We start from the raw sequence: 22,500 nt of genomic DNA on the forward strand, positions 1-22,500 counted from the left end.
GTGTAGTAAGCGCTGACACTATCAGTTGTTTAAAAAAACGGTTAGACAACTTTATGGATGGGAATAACAGGTGGTAATGGACATGGAACTGCCTAGTATAGGCCTCATGTTCTCTTGCAGTCTCCTTTATTCTTATGTTCTTATATAAAAAGAAATGGCCTAACACCAGGATCCTAGAAAATTTAGATATTAACATCTTTCCAACTAAATATTACGTCATTCAGAATAAAATAGTGTTTACAGTTGGTAATCCAACTTAGCAAATCTCTTATTCCATGCGAAAAAAGTTTGTGTGGGACAGTATCAAACGGCTTTTCAAAGTCCAAATATATCAGACCTATAATGTCCCGCTTTCTGTAGTTAACGATAACTTTAACTATCTCCTAATCCCTTCGTTTTGATGGCGTTTCTTGTGGTGAATATATTCGTTTGGCGTTACACAAATAACGAGTTACTTTTTCATCTTAGATCAATCTCAAACAGTATTTCATTTCAAACTCCCTAAAAGATCATTATGTGTGTGTGTTTGATATTCGACACGGCCTTGGATCACGTGTTGGAATCGTGATCGACAACTATTACCCTCCTTAATGAGACCTAAGAGATATTATGTGTGTGTGTGTGTGTGTGTGTTTGATGTTCACCGCGGCCTTGGATCACGTGTTGGAATCGTGATCGACAGCTATTTCCCTCCCGAATGAGAGCTCAGAGCTCGTATGACCGATCTATGGGTAATGCTATGACCTTTCACACACACACACACACACACACCCAACTCCCCGCCCACGAGAGTCAGAGTAACGACCCGAAGCACAGCGATACCGAAATAATTTCGGCCGTGGGCAGGATTTGAACTGGGTACTGCGAGCACTATCGTACTTCACAGTCCAGCGCTCTACCAACTGCGCCACCGAGAGTGTGTGTGTGTGTGTGTGTGTGTGTGTGTGTGTGTGTGTTTGATGTTCACCGCGGCCTTGGATCACGTGTTGGAATCGTGATCGACAGCTATTTCCCTCCCGAATGAGAGCTCAGAGCTCTTATTTACGTGTGTGTGTGTGTGTCAACCTATTAATGTGCCTTCATATATACAGTCAACTATCTTACGCAACCATCCATTTGCGGAACCACAATTTTTTAATATTACTGGTTCGATTACGAGACCATAATATGAATCCCAAAATTATCTAGACCTTAATAATGTATGTAAATTATTTAGAATATCATTCAGTTAAGAATTAAATATTGTTGATTGGCGGAATTATTAATATCTTTGGCCACATAAGGATGGAAACTACAGAAGTCGCCCATTAATCATTCTCTTATTATCGTCTCGTGCAATGTTCGTTCATTATAAAACACCATATACTTTAAGGGGTAACTACATTATATGACATTCAATGATATATACATTTCAGTCTAATTCATTTCTTTGTATTAAAATTAAAGTTAATTATATGACTTTTCATGATATATACATTTCAGCCTAATTCATTTCCTTGTATTAAAATTAAAGTTAATTATTCATCATTCTCATATTAAATTGTTGAGTAATTTCAAAATTTCATTAAATCGGTGGTTCAATAGAAAAATCCTCATTCCAATTTCGATTACCTCTACTTTTCATCATTCCGACATTTTGTTTATTGCAAGGCTTCATTCAGTCCCAGTTATTCGAATGCTTATTTCAATCACGTGGAATGGTGTTCGTGACGTTTAAGTCACAGAGATCTACTTCTGGTAATCAAAGTATCGAAACACCAAGTTTTGACTTACGGTAAATTACAAGCTATTTAATCATGTGTGGGTGTGTGATTATATATATATGTGTATATATATATATATATATATATATATATATATATATATTCACATATATTGGGGACAGGTTTTCTCTGACAATTCTGATTAAAATCAACTGTATTGGATCTTTTGATGATTTTAAGGTAGCTATTGTTGAGAGGTACAAAGTAAAGAACAAGGAAGCTAAGCATAAGATAAAGGAAGCAAAGAGGAGAGCAGATGTGAAATGGGGTAAGAGTATGACAGAAATTTTTGAAAGTAATAAAAAGATGTTTTGGAAGGAAATTAAAAGAGGAAGAGGAGGCGAATCAAGTAGAGAAGAAAAGGTAAAAGGTGCAGATGGAGAGATGATAATAGAAGAGAAGGCAGTGAGAGGAAGGTGGGCAGAGTATTTTAGGGAGTTGCTAAATGTGAAGGAGGATAGGGAGGGAAAGGTAGTTGCAGTGGGAAGCGCTAAGAAAATGAGAGTGATGAATGAGGAAAATGGAGGAGAAATAGGGAAGGATGAAGTGAAAGCAGCTGTTAAGATGATGAGAACAGGTAAGGCACCTGGGTTGGATGGATGCCATGCAGAATGTCTGAAGAAAGGAGGTACAGTTATGGTGGACTGGCTGGTGAGGTTATTTAATGTTTGTTTAAGAGAGGGTAGAGTGCCGGAGGACTGGAGGAGTGCCTGTATAGTTCCGCTTTACAAAGGAAAGGGGGACAAGTGTGAGTGTAGTAGTTACAGAGGGATCAGCTTGTTGAGTGTAGTTGGGAAGGCTTATGGGAGGGTCTTGATTGAGAGGATTAGGAGAGGAACAGAGGGAGTAATTGGTGAGGAACAGTGTGGTTTTAGGACAGGTAGGGGATGTGTAGATCAGATTTTTGTGGTAAGGCAGATATGTGAGAAAGCTATAGGAAAATATAAGGATGGTTTTGGGCTTTTATGGATCAGGAAAAGGCTTACGACAGGGTAGACAGGAAGGCACTGTGGGAGGTACTGCAGATATATGGGATAGGAGGAAAACTGTTAAGAGCAGTCAAGAGTTTTTATGAGAGTAGTAGAGCTTGCGTTACGATTAGAAATGGAGAGAGTGAATGGTTTGAGGTAAAGGTGGGACTTCGTCAGGGATGTGTTATGTCGCCCTGGCTGTTCAATCTTTACATGGATGGGGTGGTGCGAGAGGTGAATGCAAGGGTAGTGGGTCAGGGGTTGGAGATGATTAAAGAAATTGGAGAAAAGTGGGAGGTGAGCCAGCTGTTGTTTGCTGACGACACTGCGCTTGTAGCAGGATCAGAAGAGGGATTGAGGAAGTTAGTGACAGAGTTTGAGAAGGTGTGTGAAAGAAGGAAGCTGAAGATAAATGTGGGCAAAAGTAAGGTGATGAGATGTACATGGGGAGAGAGTGACAGTAGGCTGGAAATGAGCATTAAGGGTGAGAAACTGGAGGGACTAAATGAAATCATTCATTTCTCTCTGATGAGTAGCATAGCTTACTTTTAGTACTGTTGTATGTCGACTTGTTTAAATATCTTCTAGTAACAGAGGAAACTGTTGACTATCATGCACCGAAATTTAGAGTTTTCCACCTCGATCTGGTGTAGAATGCGGGCTGTTTCTTCATTGGAGGTTTGGAGAATAATGAGGAAAGTTAGCCAAGTATAAGTATTTATATCCGGTCACGGGATCAAGCCACCCGAGCACAGCTGAAGCTCGATGCTGATTGGCTAGCAGGTAGGCCGTTGAACCCTGTAGCTGGTCGGGAGCTCGGACCCATCCTAAGTGCTGATTGGTTGAATGGTGGGTTTGGTCAATGGTGTTTTGTTATATGGTGTGTCTTTCATGTGGGCGTGCGGATGGCAAAATATCATTTTGCCATCTACACCCTGAAGAAGCCTTAGATCGAAATGAAAAACTCCCCAACCATTCCGTCTACTGGTTCATCCCTTACTCTAGCATTGAGATCTCCCAATACCACTACATTGACATTTCTCCCAAAACTCTCTATGCACTCATTTAAATCTATCCAAAAAAGCCTCCCTTTCCTCTACACTCTTCTCACTACCAGGCCCATATGCACTTACAAAGACCCACATCTCCCTTCCCAGTTTCACCTTCATCCACATTAACCTTGAAGAAACCTCCTTCCACTCCACCACATGCTTACCTATCTCTTCACTTACTAATATAGCCACCTCTTCTCTCACTCGTCCTCTCCTCACTGTCGACACTTTCCCCACTACACTCTCAAACTCACCCCCTACCTTTCAACTTAGTTTCACTCAGCTCCAGCACATCCATTTTCCTTCTCACAAATGTACTGCCCATCTCTTCCCTTTTACTCACATCTGTACCACACCCACGCACATTAAAGGACCCAAACCTTAAGGTTGTGATTGGAGAACTTGTCACAGGCCCTCTGTATCTTAACATTAACATATAGATAATAATTTTTTCTCTGGTGATGGAGACAGCAAGATTCAAGAATAGGGATCGCACCGTGGTAAATCGGCAGGGTAAAAGGGTTATTACACTGGGCTATTTTTCCTCCGACATCCTACCTCCAACCTCCATTTGAATAAGTAGTATATGACTTCGCTTACATAAGTCTAGACCTCTCTAAGAACATCTCAATAGTATGTCTAGCATTCGCACAATCTCTTATTCATCATTCAGCTTTGCTATATATAACGGAAAGATATTTTGATATTTGGAGATTTGAAAAATGAAATATTGTAACCGAAGTCGCTTTTACTTAAACGAACTCTCAATTGTCGGCGCTGGTGAAGAAACCCGTGGAATAAGCCCAGTGTGATAACCCCTGTACCGGGTGGCTACAAGAAATGAAAGTCAATTTAGTGGGAAGTACACTGTAATCTCTGGTACCACTGACAACTAATGCGTGTGAATACAAAGAGAGCTGGCTCCCAACTGACGCCAAGCCAGTGTTGCCACCTAGCGCGAAAACGTGCATCGCATTTTACGATATCTAATATAATTACAAATATACACAATGATTACACATAATTACAATAAATAATAAAACAACAAACAGCAAACATATGACAACTTTATAAAGAGGAGGAAACATATAATTCCCCAAATAAGCAACACACCAGTACAATGTACAATAATGGTATGATATACAACATACCACGCTAACACACGGCTTAGGTTAGTTTCAGGTGCCTGGCCGTGCGGTGACCTGCCCCTCGCTGCGCCGTCTTTGACATCATGATTTATAGAAAGGGACCCACACTTTTTCCCCGAAGTACTGAGAAGGGAGGTTTGGCTTATTATCTAATTAATTTCTTATTTTTTTATCTATCTATTTATTTATTTATTTATTAACTCGTTAATTTGTCTATTTGTTCATTTGTTCAGTTATTTTTTATTTACTTATATGTATTATTTATTTATCTATTTATCTTTTCATTTACTTATCTCCTCATTCATTTGTTTATATGTTTATCTATTTGTTTGTTCACTTATTGATTTATATGTTTATTCGTTTATCCATCTATTTGTAAATTCATCAATTTATTCGTTCAATAATTTTTATTTATAATTTTATTTTTATTTATTTATTCATCTATTTCATTTATTCGTTTATCCTTTTTTTCGCTTATCTTTTCATTTAATTATCGTTTTTCATTATTTATTCGTTTATCTATCCATCTGTTTTTTCATTTATTCATTAATTTTTATTAATTGATTTGTTTATTTATTCATTTCCATTATTTTTGTTTTGAGGAGTGAGTGCTGTCCCAACCATCCCCCTTTATAAGTGATAAATCCCTGGTAGCTACACAGCAATCCCTCTGTATTAGTTAATGAGGAATCGAACAAAACGAATTAGAATTTATAGATGACGAAAGGAGAAACTAGAGAGGAAGATCCACGAAGGCAGAATGCTAGAGCCCCTCTCTCACCTCATTACCAAATAAGGAAATACGAGGGGACGAGGTCGAGCCCCTGGGAAGTCTGGGGAGATCGATAAAGAACACATCAGAGGGTGAAAAGGGTCACAGAGAAGGGAAAAAAGAATGTGTTAATTTGGAGGAACGGAAAAAGGAAGTAGAATAGAATTTAGTGAGAGAGAGAGGGAGAGGGAGAGAGAGATGGAGAGAAGGAGAGAGAGAGGGAGAGATAGATAGAGAGAGAGGAAAAAAGAATATTTTAATTGGGAGGAACGTAAAAAGGAAATAGAAGAGAATTTGGTGAGAGAGGGAGAGGGAGAGAGAGATGGAGAGAAGGAGAGGGAGAGATAGAGAGGGAGAGATAGATAGATAGAGAGAGAGAGAGGAAAAAAGAATATTTTAATTGGGAGGAACGAAAAAAGGAAATAGAATAAAATTTAGTGAGAGAGAGAGGGAGAGAGAGATGGTGAGGAGAGAGGGAGAGATAGAGAGAGAGAAAGAGGCAGGCTAAGGAGATCGATAAAGAACACATCAGAGAGTGGAAAGGGTAACAGAGAAGGAAAAAATAATGTGTTAATCTGAAGGAATGGAAAGAGGGTGTAGAATAGAATTTAGTGAAAGAGGGATAGGAAGAGAGAGAGAGAGAGAGGCAGGCTGTAGGGAGGGGAAAAAGAATTGAGAAAGAGAAAGAAGTTAGGTGAGGAGTAGAAGGAGAAAAGATATTTATCGAGTGATAAAAAAAAAACGATATTTTGGAAATTAATTGTTTAGACAAGATTTGGTAGATGACCTACAAATGGAAACCGTCAACAGGAATATGCTTCCTCAATATGATTTTATTCCTGATATAATTGTATATATTCTTTTTTATTGTACCTCAAATTGTCAGCAGTTCCATCTGGAAATGCCGTTTTCTTTTTCCACGTTTTCTTAGTCTGTCTCTTTTTAGCAATATCTTTCTGTTTCTTTACCAAGCACAATTTAGCTAATTTGTTAACGTTTATCTGTCTAAAAGGGATGTTGATATAAATCGCAAGTGCAAAGAAAGAGCAGGTGAAACTGTGAGGGATTTAGTATCGTAGCCACAGAAAATGGGACAATAATGAAAGAAAATGGAACACAAGGAAAAGTCGTCGAGAAACGAAGGGACGGTCGCCGTTCGGGGTCACATGGGTGACCTAAGGTGACCTAAGTTGACCTCTCCGAAGGGGTCGGGTCAAGACGGTATCAAGAACAATAGTTAACTATCTATTTTATTTATCATTATTTATATTATTTTAATTTTTATTTGTTTATTTATTATCTATATTATGATTTTTATTTATTTATTTATTCATTTATTTATCATTATAATTTTTTTTCGCATCCTACCTAGTTATGGGCCAAAAGGTCTCTTGTCGGCTTGCTCCTCTTTCGTAATCCTTTGTATTTATTTTGTTTATTATTATTTACATTGTTATCATTTTATACATTTATTGATTTATTCATCATTATGATTTTTTTTTTGGCACCAGACCTAGTTATGGGCCAAAAGGTCTCCTGTCGGCATACTCCTCTTTTCTAATCCTTTGTAATCTAAACTCCAGTACACAGAGGGTTAACCGGCACAGGTTCAAACCCTCTCCACTCTCGAAGAGGATTATGTGCAATTAAATGTTATTTGCATTTTTTCAGTGATAATCAGGACTTCCGTTCTTGGGAATGATATTACGCCGAAGTAATGAAGTCGTCGAGAGCTGGTAAAGGAGGGATTTATGGAAGGAGATATGTCTCAATAATATTAATAATAATAATAATAATAATAATAATAATAATAATTTTATTTGGTATTGAACCAATATACATGAAGTGCAGATAATGAAAAGAACACAGAGTTCGAAATAACAATTACAATTGCCGTACGTCTCGTATTATAAAACAAAGCTGCTTGGCTCTACTCCGTTTGAATATTACTAGATTTTTTTAAGATATCGACTGAATTATGTTGTCAATAACCGATGAACGGATAATACCCCAAAGGACAAAACCCCAATCGGCAGGTTAGGTTAGGTTAGGTTACGTTAGGTTACGTTACGTTAGATTACGTTAGGTTACATTAGGTTAAGTTACGTAAGATTACGTTAGGTTACGTTACGTTAGATTACGTTAGGTTACATTAGGTTAAGTTACGTAAGATTACGTTAGGTTACATTAGGTTAAATTAAGTTAGATTACGTTAGGTTATCTCCTCCCCCCCCAATTTTCCTGTTGGGGTTTTGTCTTTCATGTAGATTGGGGTTTTGTCATGCGTTCAACCCATACAGGGGATAAAGCAGCGAGTGGAGTTAATGGAAGGAAGAATCAGGTACAGGGAAAGAAGAGGAGGAGGAGGAAAAGGTGAGAAAATTGAGAATTTAGAAAAGGAAAAGAAAAATCAGAGAGAGAGAGAAGGTAATGAGGGGACAGCGCAGGTATATCGTGACACTTGAGAGGTTTTTACAGAAAAAAGAAGTCGAAGAAATTCGCGCGAGAAGGAAGGCGGAGGAGAAGGCGAGAGACAAGGAAACAGGAATCACAGAACAGATGGAGACTTGGTGGAAGGGCGATGAGGAGAATAAAGAGACACGAGGAGGGTGCAAGGGAGCAGAAGAGGTGGCTCTCTCTGGATCCAAAAAAAGAGAGAAAAAAGAGAGAAAGATCCCTATTATGGGCAAAGTGCCTGAGGACAGTGAAGGGTAGAGAAGGTTCTGAATCGAGGGGTGGGTGGTAAGAAGGCGAATGGAAGACCGAGATAGATGGATGGTAGATGGTGGTTTGGAAGAAGGAGGAGGAGGGGGAGGAGGAGGAGGTGGGGGGAGGAGGAGAGGAGGAAGCTGGAGACGGGACGACTTGAAACCCAAACCATAAAAAGTTATTACACCATAAACCTTTCTGCGTTTTGCTTCCCCGCCGCATCTTGTCCCAGTCCCCCTACCGCGTCCCAGAAGAAGGAGGAGGAGGAGGAGCACAGGCACGAGGGCGAGGACGAGGATGAGGAAGAGAAGGAGAAATACGAAGATGATGACGAGGAGTAGGACGAAGAGGAATAGGAACAGGACGCGGCTGAAGACGAGGAGGAGGAGAAAGACGAAGACGAGGACAAGGATAAAGACGAGAATGGGGAGGGCGAGGATGAGGAAAATGAGAAGAAGGAAGAGAACGAGAGGAGATGGGAGAAGAGGAAAAGGAAGAGGACAAGGAGGAGATGGGTGAAGAGGGAGGGAATAAAAACGAGGAAGAAAAGTTAGAGGGCGAGGACGAGGAAGAGAAGGAAGAGGATGAGGAGGGGAGGGGCAAAGAGAGGGAGAATGAAGACGAGGAAGACAAGGAAGAGGACAAGGAGGAGAGAGACGAAAAGGAGCATAATGAAGACGAGGAAGAAAAAGAAGAGGACGAGAACGAGGACGAGGAAGCGAAGAAAAAGGACAAGGAGGAGAGAGGCGAAGAGAGGGAGAATGAAGACGATAAAGCGAAGGAAAAGAATGAGGACAAGGACGTAAAGGGGAAGGACGAAAACGAGCAGGACTAGGAAAAGGATGAGGAGGAGAAGGAGGAGGAAGAGAGGGAAAAGGAGGAGGAGAAGGAGGAAGACGACCTGGGACGAGGTCATAAATCCGAATGGTCCCGCAGCAGGTCTGCAGGGTGACGGGGTCATCCGAGGGTACAATACGAAATAGCTTCAATAAGATACAATCGAGATCAATAATCAGCGGATCTTTTGTGCTGTTGTATCTCGTAGACGTGGTCCCATCTCCTTTTGATCTTCAAGGCCGAAGCCGTGGTCATCGCAAAGCCATCCGGACGCGGCCTTTCCTCCCCTGAGATGACCTTGTTAGCAACCCCAACCGACCGCCTTCCGTAGAGGAGGCGCGAGGGTGGAATGGCGGGAAGGGGAGGCAAAGATAGCGGTGGTGGTGGTGGTAGCGGTAGTGGTGGTGGTGGACGTGGTGGTGGCAGTGGTCATAGTGGTTTAAAAAAGGGAGATAGGCATGGACAAATATGCTCGGAAACCCAGGCACTGCAACTGCATTTGAGGAAAAAATGTACGAGGTCAGTTGACCTTGTACGTTCTAGTCCTTTGATCTTGGAAGACGTGCACTGTATACGCGGAAGAACGTACGTATGGTCACCTGAAGATAGAGAAATTGCTCCTTCTCGCTGCACAAATGGGTTCCCTCGATTGAACGATAACTGGTGGCAATACGAACGAATGGATAAGACATGAATAGACGTGAATGTGTTAACCCGTCTTTGTGCCGTAGGATTCGTAAATTATTCGAAATGTTTCGTCTGATTCCTGATACGCCATGTGTCCAGAGGAACAGACAGGAATGAATGAATCTGAATTATGTCCATTCAAGTACAAATGAGTAACATGTGCACGTACGAATGTAATCACGTATAGGTACACACACACACACACACACACACACACACACACACACACACACACACACACACACACACACACACGTACGTGCGGGAGCGCATCATAACTAGTTTTGAATTTGCTTATGATTATAGCTTAAGCCATTTCAGCTCCAAAACTATTCCAGGAGTTGATGTGTCTATATGGGAAACTTTGCTTCTTGAAATAATTTAAACTTTAACTTAATTTGTTCCTCGTGAATCTCTCCTGTTAAAGATTTTTTTTCCTTTCAGTTTTATCCATTCCCTTTAATGATCTGAATACTACAATAAATTCACTTGCTCCTATTCTTTATTTTGTTGTTGGGAGGATCAATTTTTTCAATCTTTCTTCATATGTCTTAAATACAAGGCTGAAGCCCGATTTGCAGACCTGGGCGCGTTACCCCCGGACAGGTAGTGCGTTACCGAAAAATCTATATATATAGATGTATACATATACGCATTGTATATATACATGTATATATATATATGTATATGTATATATACATATATGTATATACATATATGTATATATATATATATATATATGTATATATACATATATGTATCAGACAATCTCCTTGACAGTGGCGCACGGGATTCGAACACGCTGTACTTGGAAGCAAATTTCCAAGACACCCGCCTTACTCCGCTCGACCATCGACGGTATAAAACCTTGACAACTCATAGTCAATCTGACTATCGAGATTGGGGAGGGCGCTCACTGCACCCCATACACACCATTTCACCCCAAGGCCAACCGCAGGCGTGGGAGGGGTAAGGACCGGAACGAATCCCTTTCACGCTTATCGCCAACTTAACTATATGAGAAATTCGCTAGTGAACAGCGACATCAATCTGACAATCTCTGTCAAGGAGATTGTCTGATTGATGTCGCTGTTCACTAGCGAATATCTCGTATAGTTAAGACTAAAGATAATACAAAAAACAAGTGAATACAGCTGAGACTAAAGATAATACAAAAACATGAATAAATACAACTGATGCACAGGCATGTTCTGGGAAAGGGTGACAATAATAAAAGGGTTCAATTCACGATCAATGACTTTTTCTACAAGAAATTGTGTTAAAAAAACAACGCTCCTGGGTGTTCAACCATTGCCAATACAAGAATACCTACTCCGCGTGAGTTAGGTCCGACGCGTGTTTACAATTCCTTCTAGCGCAAACCCGCTAGGTACTTACATAAATACATACACGTTTATATATACATTCTAATTATACATACACAGGCTCCCATAACAGGCAGGACTAGGGACAACACCATGACGCTAACACCCTAAACTAATGGGAGATAACCAAAGAACCACCATTAGATAGACGCCGCCACTGCGACACCATTAGCCACACCTCGAGGGGCTGACCGGCGGCTCTAATAAGCTCGTTCCCCAGTCAATGGACTCTTAATGGAAATGAGCATCGGCAGCGACACTGGGTCAGACTGGGTCAGACCTTCTGGCCCAGGAAAAGGGGAAGAGAGGAAGTGTGGGGAGGCGTGGAGGTGGATAAAGGGCAAGGAGGGGCAAGACAGGGAAGAAAGGCTAGCTCAGGAAAAGGGGAAGAGAGGAAGTGTGGGGAGGTGTGGAGGTGGAGAAAGGGCAAGGAGGGGCAGAACAGGGGAGAGGGGCAACGGGAGGGAGGGGGAAGGAAATACCTGATAAAGGCAACAGGAGGAACCATGTACAGCTGCCTCCACTTGTATGTACTACAGCAGCTACCGGTGTCCTGTTCTTCCGGGTAGGTGTAGACGATGAATATCTTTTGGTCGTAAATTTACAAAGGATTACAAAGACTACAAATTTGGAGCATGCCGACAGGAGACCTTTTGGTCCATATCTAGGTCGGATGCGAAAAAATCATAATAATGATTAATCAATAAATGAATAAATAAAACTATAATAATGTAAATGATAAATAAAACGTCCTAATTTTCGTCCCAAAAGCCTTAAACGTGATCGTGAATGTTTAACCTGAAGAAATGCGCTTGCTACGGCTTCATAGAAAACGGCATCCAGTGTAGCACTTAAGAACGAAGACGACATCACACGACACTACAAACAAAAGAAAACGCAACTGGAAGGAAAGAAAAGATAAGAAAGCGAGGAGGTGAGATATTTTAAGGAATTGAAAAGGGAGGAAAAATAATGGAGAAAACAGAAATATAGTTACAATATAAAGAAAAAGTATTTAAAGGGTAGAAAACGAAGAGGAACGGAGACAGGAATGAAAAGGAACGAGGAAGGGGAGAGAAGAAAAATGAGACACGTGGGGAGATGTTTCCTTACTAAGGACAGAAAAGGAAATGGATGACAGGAATATGGCGGGGAGGAAAATAGAGAAGGGGAAAGAATAGAAATTGAAGAAAAAGAGAGAAACCAGAGGTGAGGAAAGAAGAGAAGGAGTGGGGAGATTGGAGCAAATTGGTGGGACGAGGAGGAGGAGGAGGAAGAGGGAGGTGTCACTGTTAATACAGACAGAAGGGGAAAAGAGAGGGCCAAGGACACAGAAAAGAGAGAGAGAGGGAAGAAGGAACGGAGGGAAGGAGAAAAGAATGGAGGAAAGGATAGAGAGACGACGACAGGAAATATGGACAAGTTTTTGTGTTTAAAGAAAAGTTTCACAGAGAGTGTTGTGTCCTTGATTGAGGACCACAATGGAAATAAGCTTACATGCTTTTTTGTGTTATTCTCGGCATTTGTAATTGTTATTTCGAACTGTGTTATTTTCATTACCTGCACTTCATATATATTGATTCAATGCTAAATAAATTATTATTATTGTTATTATTATTATTATTATTATTATTATTATTATCATTATTATTATATTATATAGGTTCGTACGCGACATTCATTTAGATTTTTCTCTTTATACTCAAGGCTGTATAACTGTTTCATGATTTCAAGTAACTGATGTACGGGATTGATATATCAAACTATGATAAAATAAAATATTGTATTTCTATCCATCTTGATTTTGAAGACGTGTCTGACTGGCCGCTAGCAAGAGAATAGCGAGAGTACAAAAAGCCAAATGACATTAATAGAGACAGACTTGCTAATTACCACTCTTTTGCCGCGAGGACCGGCTCATTTATTTTTTTCGGCTACTCAGCTAAAAGGAACTTTCCGCAATTAACAGTGTAAAATCCTCTTCGTCTTTTTGTCCCCATTGGCTGAGACGCAACTGGAGTTGTCTCCGGCACCGGCGCGTGAAGGTGACAAACTAGAGATGACGATTCGAGTCCGTACGGGTGCGTCCACACTGCGCGCGGTTTGCTGGGAGGGTAGAGGGTAGCGGGATGCCTAGCGGGTCAGAGGCAAGAACGAACACGTGTTATCTAATACGAGTGGCCATACCGGACGCGAGTAGTGGATAAGCTTGGAGGGAACCCGCTATCTTCGTCCAATATGGCCACGCTTATAAGATAACATGTGTTTGTTCTTGCCTCTGACCCGCTAGGCATCCCGCTACACTCTACCCTCCTAGCAAACCGGAGCAGCGGGCAGGATACAGGAATGACCTGTCATCCACGAGGAGCTAAGATAAGAGGGAGGAGAGGGGTGGAGGATGGGAACGGAATACGTAGGAGTGGCTACGATCCTTTTGAATTGGCTACCTCCCGTATAAGATGGAATAATCCCTTTGTACATAGACAATGAACACATCCTTATCTTCTTCGTGGTCCCTGATAACATTAGATTTCAGTTTATTTTCGTTGTTCCCCTAAAGCAGTTCATAATGGTTGTCATATAAAATCTAACGTTTGATTGATTGATTTATTTCATTTCTATTTTATTTATCTATTATTCTTTATTTATTTATTTATTTATTTATTCATTCATTTTTAAAAATGTCTATATTTTCATGTATTTTGATATTCCTGACAAAACACGTTAATCTCTCTCGTTTGAAGCCTCTGTCCTAGAAAGGAAGTGGTAGATATTCACAAACGCAGTTACACATGCACACACACACACACACACACACACACACACACACACACACACACACACACACACACACACACACACACACACACACACACACACACACACACACTGACACGCAGTTGGATCTGTACATGAATTTGAGGCTGGGTATGATAATTACAGGAGACGAGACCCAACAATTGTTGCTCCTGTATACTACAATTAGGTAAATACACATACGCACACACACGCACACACACACAGACACATACATACACACACACATGACTCGTGGCGCGGTTGGTAGAGGTCCCTGCTGCCACTACGGAGGTCCGGGTTCGCATCCCGCCCAGGGCTGAAATAATTTCAGTACCACTTCGCTGTGAGTCGTTACTCCAACCCTCGTGGGCGGGGAGTTGTGTGTGTGTGTGTGTGTGTGCATGTAAGGTCACAGCATTACCCATAGATCGGTCATATATGAGCTCTGAGCTCTCTTTCGGGAGGGAAATAGCTGTTGATCACGAGTCCAACACGTGATCCAAGACCATTGTGAACCATGGTGAATCACACACACACACACACACACACACACACACACACACACACACACACACACACACACACACACACACACACACACACACACACACACACACAAACTGAAGGCCTTTGTCATAGAGGCCAACTGGCTGATATTGGCGATATATAGGTCAGTTGGCTACAAGGCAGCTGGTACAGCTCCAACAGCCTCGAGCAAGCTTGACCACCTGTTCGTAAGAGCACCACTTTGGCGCCTGTCTGTCTAAGCTGGGTTCCCCCGGCCCTTCCCCGTTACTGCTGACCCCCCACCCCACCCCCTCGTAGCCATTATGTCAACCAACGAAGAAGCCCCACACCCTCTCTCCTCCTCCTCCTCTTCTTCCTCCTCCTCCTGTTCCTCCTCTTTCTCCTCCTCATTCTCTTTAACCGAGTTGTTAACGTGTGGAATTCGTTCCCTTCCACCGCCGTTCAAAGTAACACAATGACAACATTAAAAAATCGCATAGATAGATATGTGGACTCTAATCGGCAAACAAAATATTATTCTTTGCAATAAAAGATCTGACAGCCCGGCATCTAATTGTAATTGGATAGGATAGTGGTAGCAGTAGTGTTAGTTCATCTTCTATCGCCTAGTTGCCCTGTTTTCTTCACTGTAGCTTAGTATAGTTAACACAAACAGCCTCGTTAGGGCCAATAGGCCTGCTGTTGTTTGTTCTTCCTTTGTGTTCCTCCTCCTCCTCCTTCTCCTCCGCTTCCTCCTCCTCCTATTCGTGGACTTCCCCTTCTGCATCTGTGTGCCACGGTACACAACTGTTGTTTATCTGCTGTGTCATTTGGCGTCACAGTGTTGTGCCGTCTTTTGACACCAGGACCGTGCTAACCATCGTCTTGAGACCTGCTGGCCACTTCTTGTCCGATCAGAATGGGCTCCTTCACGAAAACGCTGACCGTGGCATACCATATGGTCCAATTGGACTTAACCACTCTCCACTCAACCCTATCTTCCGTCTTCTCCCTTCCTTCCTCAACAGACATTCCCCTCTTTCCCAATGCCCCTTTTACCCCATCCATCCATCTCATCCTTGGTCACCCCTCATGTTCACTCCCTCCACCTCTGCCTTCCACACCTCTTTTACTAATATTTCTTCATTCTTTCCATGTGTCCAAACCATCCCAATACTCTTTCATCAACCCTATCTCCCAACTCCTTTTCCACCCCAGCTCTCCTCATACCATCTGACATCAGGAGCACCCAAAAACTTCCACATAGATGACCAAACCATCTTACGAAGGGAAACCCTGGTAGACAACACAGAAAATTTTGCCATATACCAAGACCTTAGAAGATTACTTATCCTAGAGGCCCTTTTCATGAAAACTTTCTCCCAACCTCAATATCCAAACTCATAACATACAGGCTCTACCAGCGTGAGGACATCCTCCCACTACGGCGCCGGAGCGCAGACTGATGACGTCACGTACTTCTCAGCCAATGGGAGGACAGACCGCGCCTAACACATAGCAGCAGTAATCCAGCCAGTCGCCAACCACCTTCTTGCCATCTAACCCACTTCCTTGGGTGTAAAAGTTGCTGATCTTCACAGAATCACAGAATCTCCATTCTTTCATTTGCCACTGAAGAAGCACCAAACGTTTTGGTTTTGGATTATGCCCATAATTCTATCTAATGGCATAGGGCGAAACACTTGGACTCCTGCCTATGGAGAGCAAAGTCGCTTCACGAAAGAGAGAAGATTGACAAGAAACTTTGTCACAGCAAACTTGCCATTTAATTTAATGAAATATGCTTGAGAGAGAATTTCCTGCCCATTTTTACGAATATATATACAAGTGTGTATGTGTGTGTGTGTGTGTGTGTGTGTGTGTGTGTGTATTCACTTGGTCTTTGGATCACGTGTTGGACTCGTGATCGACAGCTATTTCCCTCCCGGAAGAGAGCTCAGAGCTCGTATGACCGATCTATGGGTAATGCTATGACCTTTCACACACACACACACCCAACTCCCCGCCCACGAGAGTCAGAGTAACGACCCGAAGCATAGCGATACCGAAATAATTTCGGCCCTGGGCAGGATTCGAACCATGTACTGCGAGCACCACCGTACTTTCCAGTCCAGCACTCTACCAACCGCGCCACCGAGTCGTGTGTGTGTGTGTGTTATTCTGCCTGACGTCAAGCGGTTTTATTCAGCTGGGGGAAACCCCAGCACTCAACTTTAACCATGGATAGCGGATGAGTGAACTACGGTTATCCCAGATTAACTCGTGATCAGTACCATTACATGTTGTATATAATGGTATTATGTAAATCCAGTAACAATATAAAATTGCAGCAAAGAAAAATAACTTACGAAATTGAATCTGAAAATACAGTCCCCTCGTGTCCACCCACGTTATAGTGTATCTATGATAATCCTTTTTTTTTTTTTTTTTTTTGTAGACAATAAGAAAACTCTTTTGAACAATAAATAAATAAATAAAAAAATATTCGATTTTTGGGAGGAGGTCTCCTTGTAATCAGAGGCATAGAACAAGAGCAGAGAGAATGCATGGCTGTAAAGGAATTCCTTATGATCTTGAGGATTGGGTAAGAAAAAACATTAAAAATATTAAACAAAACTGGGTAACGGTTGAACGAATTAAAGGAATCTTCGAAAAACCATGAAAGGGTTCCGTTTGAAAAGGAATCTTCCCGGAACCCCGAGGATCATATAATAATAAAAAGAGAGAGAGCAAAGTTGAGTCAAACACTCGGAGGGAGGAGTATTCGAAAAAGAACAAACTGACCATAAGTGTCGACAAGAACCTACCATCAGTTGAGGTCTCAGCACGGGGCGTGGTCGAAGCACAACGACCTCTTTCAAGGCTATTTCGACGTGTTTTTCAGGCATGAGGACGGTTCCCAAGGCCAAAGACCGCTGTCACAAGGGGTGTGCCAGTGTCCTGAGGGGTGTGGTTATGAGGACACTGCTCACGGGCGTGGTTTGAAATTTAAGCTCCTCCAAAGAGGTGTTAACAATCATCGTTCATTGGAGAATGGGCCCTTTGGCCAGTGATTGGTAGTTGCGGAGGCGCAATACTACTGCGCATTGTGCTACGAAATACCGTCAAGGGTGCGCAGATGCCCATACGAATTGATCATTACGGTCATATTGTTAGTGTTCTACGTGAACTGCGGGCAATTACATAATTAGGTAAAACAACCTCTCTCTCTCCCTCTCTCTCTCTATCTATCTATCTATCTATCTCGGATCAGCCATTGCTGACTCAATGTAAACACACCTGCAGTTGACTTCCTACTATTTCGAAAAAATCATAGAAGATCCAACGAGCTACTGTCTTCCAGCCTTAGCTGAACACAACAGTAAGCACCAGTTGTGTGTCTTGCGGTATAAGTAGTTTTGAGGGATATAGAATGTAGTCAATATTTTCCATAAGAAAATCCTATACTTGGCCAAAAAAAAAACCTGTCCAGTGCTCCACTCGTGTGCGCATGCGCAGCAGGAGGATCACGTGTCTTAATGTCATATCCACGTTACTGCATTCCCAATAACACCAATTGCATACATTCTGCCATATTGTTGAGGCAATATGGCTTATTCTGGTCATGCCACTCTCACTGATATTGATGCCGACCTCGCTCTCAGTGACGACGAGGACATCACCGAACAACATTGGCCTTCATTACCAATGCACGAACATGTTGGCACCACACCATGGCAGCCACTGCTCCTTGCTAAGGACTTGGTCTGAACAAGCACAGGCAAACAATCTGTAAAGTCCTCAAACGTATATTTCTCACTTGCTTTATGTTTCGACTAGAAGATAAACTATCACAGCAACTGAATGGTTTCTTACCACAGAGGAGCACATACCACTGACTAATGGACCTACATGCCCGCCTCTCCCCTACCAGTGTGGTAGCATTTCTTGATCTCAAGAGTGCTTTCGACGTAGCCAATAGGGAGATTATTCTCGACCAGCTCGAGATGGATCCGTGGCTTTATCTCAAACAGGACTTCACGTGTACTATTCCAGGGAATGTGCAGTACCTCCAGGGAATTCGAACTTGTTACTCCACAGGATGGGGTTCTAATTCCCTTCCTCTTTAATGCTCTGATGCTACGCCTGCTATCCCTTCTCCCAAACATTCCCGGCACAACTGTGATCTGCTACGCTGACGATATCTGTGTGCACTCCATCTCTACTGCCGACCTACAGCGCCTCCTTCATTCGTTCTAAGAGTCGACATCTGCCTGTGGCCTCATCCTTTCACCGGGAAAGAGTCGAGAATTCTCTCCTTGGAACCCCGGGATACTGCCAGTGTTCACTGCAGGACACAGTGTCCTCCCTCTCTGAGCTGAGGAGGCTCATGTATCCATGACTAAGGTAGTTTTTACACCAAACGACCCGAGTCGCGCCAAGTCAGCAGTGAGTCATGACCCGTTACGAGTCGTTCTTCACTCTGGTTCTCATTGAAACCCAGTGCACTTCCTCGAAACTAGTCCACACTTCAGGCGGGCCAGATCGATTGAGGTCACATCAGGTCACAAATCAAACTAGACTTTATTTTTTTCTTTTCTTTTTTCATCGGTCATTGAAAGTCGGCAGAGGTGTCAACATATATATAACATATACCATGAAGGTGAACTTTCTAATAAGCCTAGATTGAGAGCAACTCGCTATCTATGGTCTAATTGAAAATGCTTCCGGGATCACGTGACAGTGCTGGAATACTAATTAAATTTTACAGTACCATCAAAATTCCTGGATGCCAACCGTTTGGCTCCGATGTTTTAATAATTCCTCAATTTTCTCAGTATCCTTCATTTTTCTTCTTTTTTCGTAATATTTACAGAATTGACCATATTTTCGTCCAACTCGTCTCATGACCTTAACAAATTAGTAAAGATATGTAGAGGATATAATGTTTTTTTTTTTTTTTTTTTTTTTTGCTCATGGAGCTTGTGTTTATCACTGGGTAATCTAGCTCAACATCTTGATAAAGATATGTAGGGGATATACTGTAATATTTTGTTATCTTGTGTTAATCACTGCATAATCTAGCTTACCATGTTAGTAAAGATATGTAGGCGATATAATGTAATGTTTTGTTATTTTGTTGTTCATGGGGCTTGTGTTAATCACTAGATAACCTAGCTTAAGATTTTAGCATAGATATGTAGGGGATATAATGTAATATTATTTTATTTTGTTGTTCATGGAGCTTGTGTTAATCACTAGATAACCTAGCTCAGCATGTTAGTAAAGATATGTAGGGGATATAATGTAATATGTTTTGTTATTTTCTTGTTCGTGGAACCACTGAATAACTTAGCTCAACATGTTAGTAAAGTTACATAAGATATATAATGTGATGTTTTGTTATTTTATTGTTCATGGAACTTGAGTGAACCACTGCGCAAACCCGTCTAACTTCTGCCTATTTCGTCCCACAGTTGCCACAAGAAGGAACCATGAGTTACCACAAAGGCGCCCCATCCAGAGCCTTCGGCCTCAAGGCCTTCAAAGCCTTCCCCGAGGTGAGTGTTCCTCTGTCTCTGAGTTCCTCAAATCAAAATGACGCCGAGTCCATACTCCACCTACTGGTGTGATCCATTTTCAGGAGACATTACCAAGTCTCCTCCATTTCGTATCGAAGTCTGAGGTAATTAGTACTTTACAAGAGCATAAAAAAGAAGTTTTCCGCCTTTATCACTAAAGGTGGAATTATCACTGTAACATAGATAAAGTCTGATTGGGTTATTAAGCAAAATACTTCAGCTGCTGAAGACAAAGGTCTAGCATTTGCAATTCTTTGTTTTATTCTTTTTTCCGCCTTTACTCGTTACGTAATAAAACAAAACATTTATTTACTCTTAATGGGATGGTTGGCTGGCGTAAGAATAAATACCACAAAATGTCCCCAAGTAGAGCTTCATCCTAACAGGTCTGGATTTGCACAATCTTAACGGCCATTACGCTCGGAACGACCGGCCGGTCGCCTGGGGCCCACTCAGCGTTAGACACTGCCACGCAATTTTCTTTCTTACGTTTTTCACTTGCTCTATTCGCCTTGGTCAACTACTTACCACCATTTACAGTCTATCCAAAATTGCAATCAAGATGCTGCTGAGCTTATTCACATGGGGGGGGGGGCACGGAAGTGTCATCACTGTGGGTGAGTGGGGCTTTTGGCGTGGGTGGGTGCTTTGATTCGCTTACCCGACCACCCCTTTAAAGGGGACGTTCACAGGCACCTCGTACAGTCCATTACGCCCCGTCAGTATGCCCACGTGAGTTGTTCTATTACCTTTTATTGGGAGGCACCATTTAAGCTGAGGTCAACCGTCAATACTACTTTGTTTTAGATCTTCATTTGGTGTGTGTGTGTGTGTGCGTGTGTGTGTGTGTGTGTGTGTGTGTGTGTGTGTGTGTGTGTGTGTGTGTGTGTGTGTGTGTGTGTGTGTGTGTGTGTGTATGTGTGTGTATGTGGGTGTGGGTGTGCGGGTGCGTACGTGGGTGTGCGTGTGTGCGTGCGTGTGTGTGTGTGATTCACCATGGTCTTTGGATCACGTGTTGGACTCGTGATCGACAGCTATTTCCCTCCCGGAAGAGAGCTCAGAACTCGTATATGACCGATCTATGGGTAATGCTGTGACCTTACACGTACACACACACACACCCAACTCCCCGCCCACGAGAGTTGGAGTAACGACTCGCAGCGCAGCGATACTGAAATTATTTCAGCCCTGGGCGGGATTCGAACTCGGACCGCCGTAGTGGCGGCCGTGAACGCTACCACTGCGCCATCGAGTCGTGTGGGTATATGTGTATGTATATATGTATGTACGAGTATATATATATATATATGTATGTACGAGTATATATATATATATATATATATATATATATATATATATATATATATATATATATATATATATATATATATATATGTGTGTGTGTGTGTGTGTATTGGCTTGTACTTGTGTTCATATGTATATATGCATGTGTGTTTGTTTATTCGCATACTTGTGTGCGTTTGTGTAGTAACATTTATAAAGATAACAATAATGATGATGGTAATAATGATAATAATAGTGATAATGATAATAATAATAATAATGATTGATAATAATAATAATAATAATAATATAATAGTAATACTGATAATGATACTGTTAATGATAATCATGATAATGATAATTATGATAGTAGTGATGATAATGATAACATTAATGTTGATATTGATAATGATGATAATAATAGATAATGATAATGATGATGATTGATAATAATGATAGCAACAACAAAAACAACAACAAAAATGATAACGATAATAATGATGATCATCATAATAACAATAACAGTAACAATGATAAGTAGCATTATTAGTAATAGTAGTAGTACAAGTAGGTGCAGTAGTAGTAGTAGTAGTAGTAGTAGTAGTAGTAGATGTAGTAGTAAATTTAGTAATAGCAGACCTATTTATGTACATGTTTTTGCTGTCATACAGGATTTTATGTTGCTAATGAGCTAAAGCCAAAAGGAATCTGACGTCAAGTGTCTTCTCTTTACTAATGTGTGTTCAGATAGCCGGGGAAAGTCACAGATACGAGTAGTTGTTTTTTACTGAGCTTCGGTCCTCTGTCATTGAGTAAAGAGTCGAAATCGGAGCCCATCGTGCCGCAACGACACACCATCGCCCATGAAATGAGACAAAACTCCACAGGAAATATTTTACCTGTTTTTGATTTCTGTGTCACCTACAGCTGATAGAGGGTAAAAGTAAAACAAACATTTTCGACTTCTTTTAGTTTTTCGAAATTATGCTGAAGTCATTCCCTTT

General features: G+C 41.5%; 1 protein-coding gene across 2 annotated transcripts in view; it reads left to right on the forward strand.

Annotated features, from left to right (window-relative positions):
* The window catches only part of LOC143017763 (normal mucosa of esophagus-specific gene 1 protein-like), a 554,471-nt gene that overhangs the window by 86,246 nt on the left and 445,725 nt on the right, over positions 1-22,500 (forward strand). For both annotated transcript variants that reach the window (XM_076172632.1, XM_076172631.1), the window contains exon 2: positions 20,108-20,191. In XM_076172632.1, the coding sequence (XP_076028747.1) occupies positions 20,126-20,191 (66 nt within the window). In that variant the 5' untranslated portion in view covers positions 20,108-20,125. The remainder of the gene's footprint in view (positions 1-20,107; positions 20,192-22,500) is intronic.

Source organism: Oratosquilla oratoria, chromosome 33 (assembly GCF_046742065.1).
Source record: "Oratosquilla oratoria isolate Oo_2021 chromosome 33, ASM4674206v1, whole genome shotgun sequence".
Classification (NCBI taxonomy): domain Eukaryota; kingdom Metazoa; phylum Arthropoda; class Malacostraca; order Stomatopoda; family Squillidae; genus Oratosquilla; species Oratosquilla oratoria.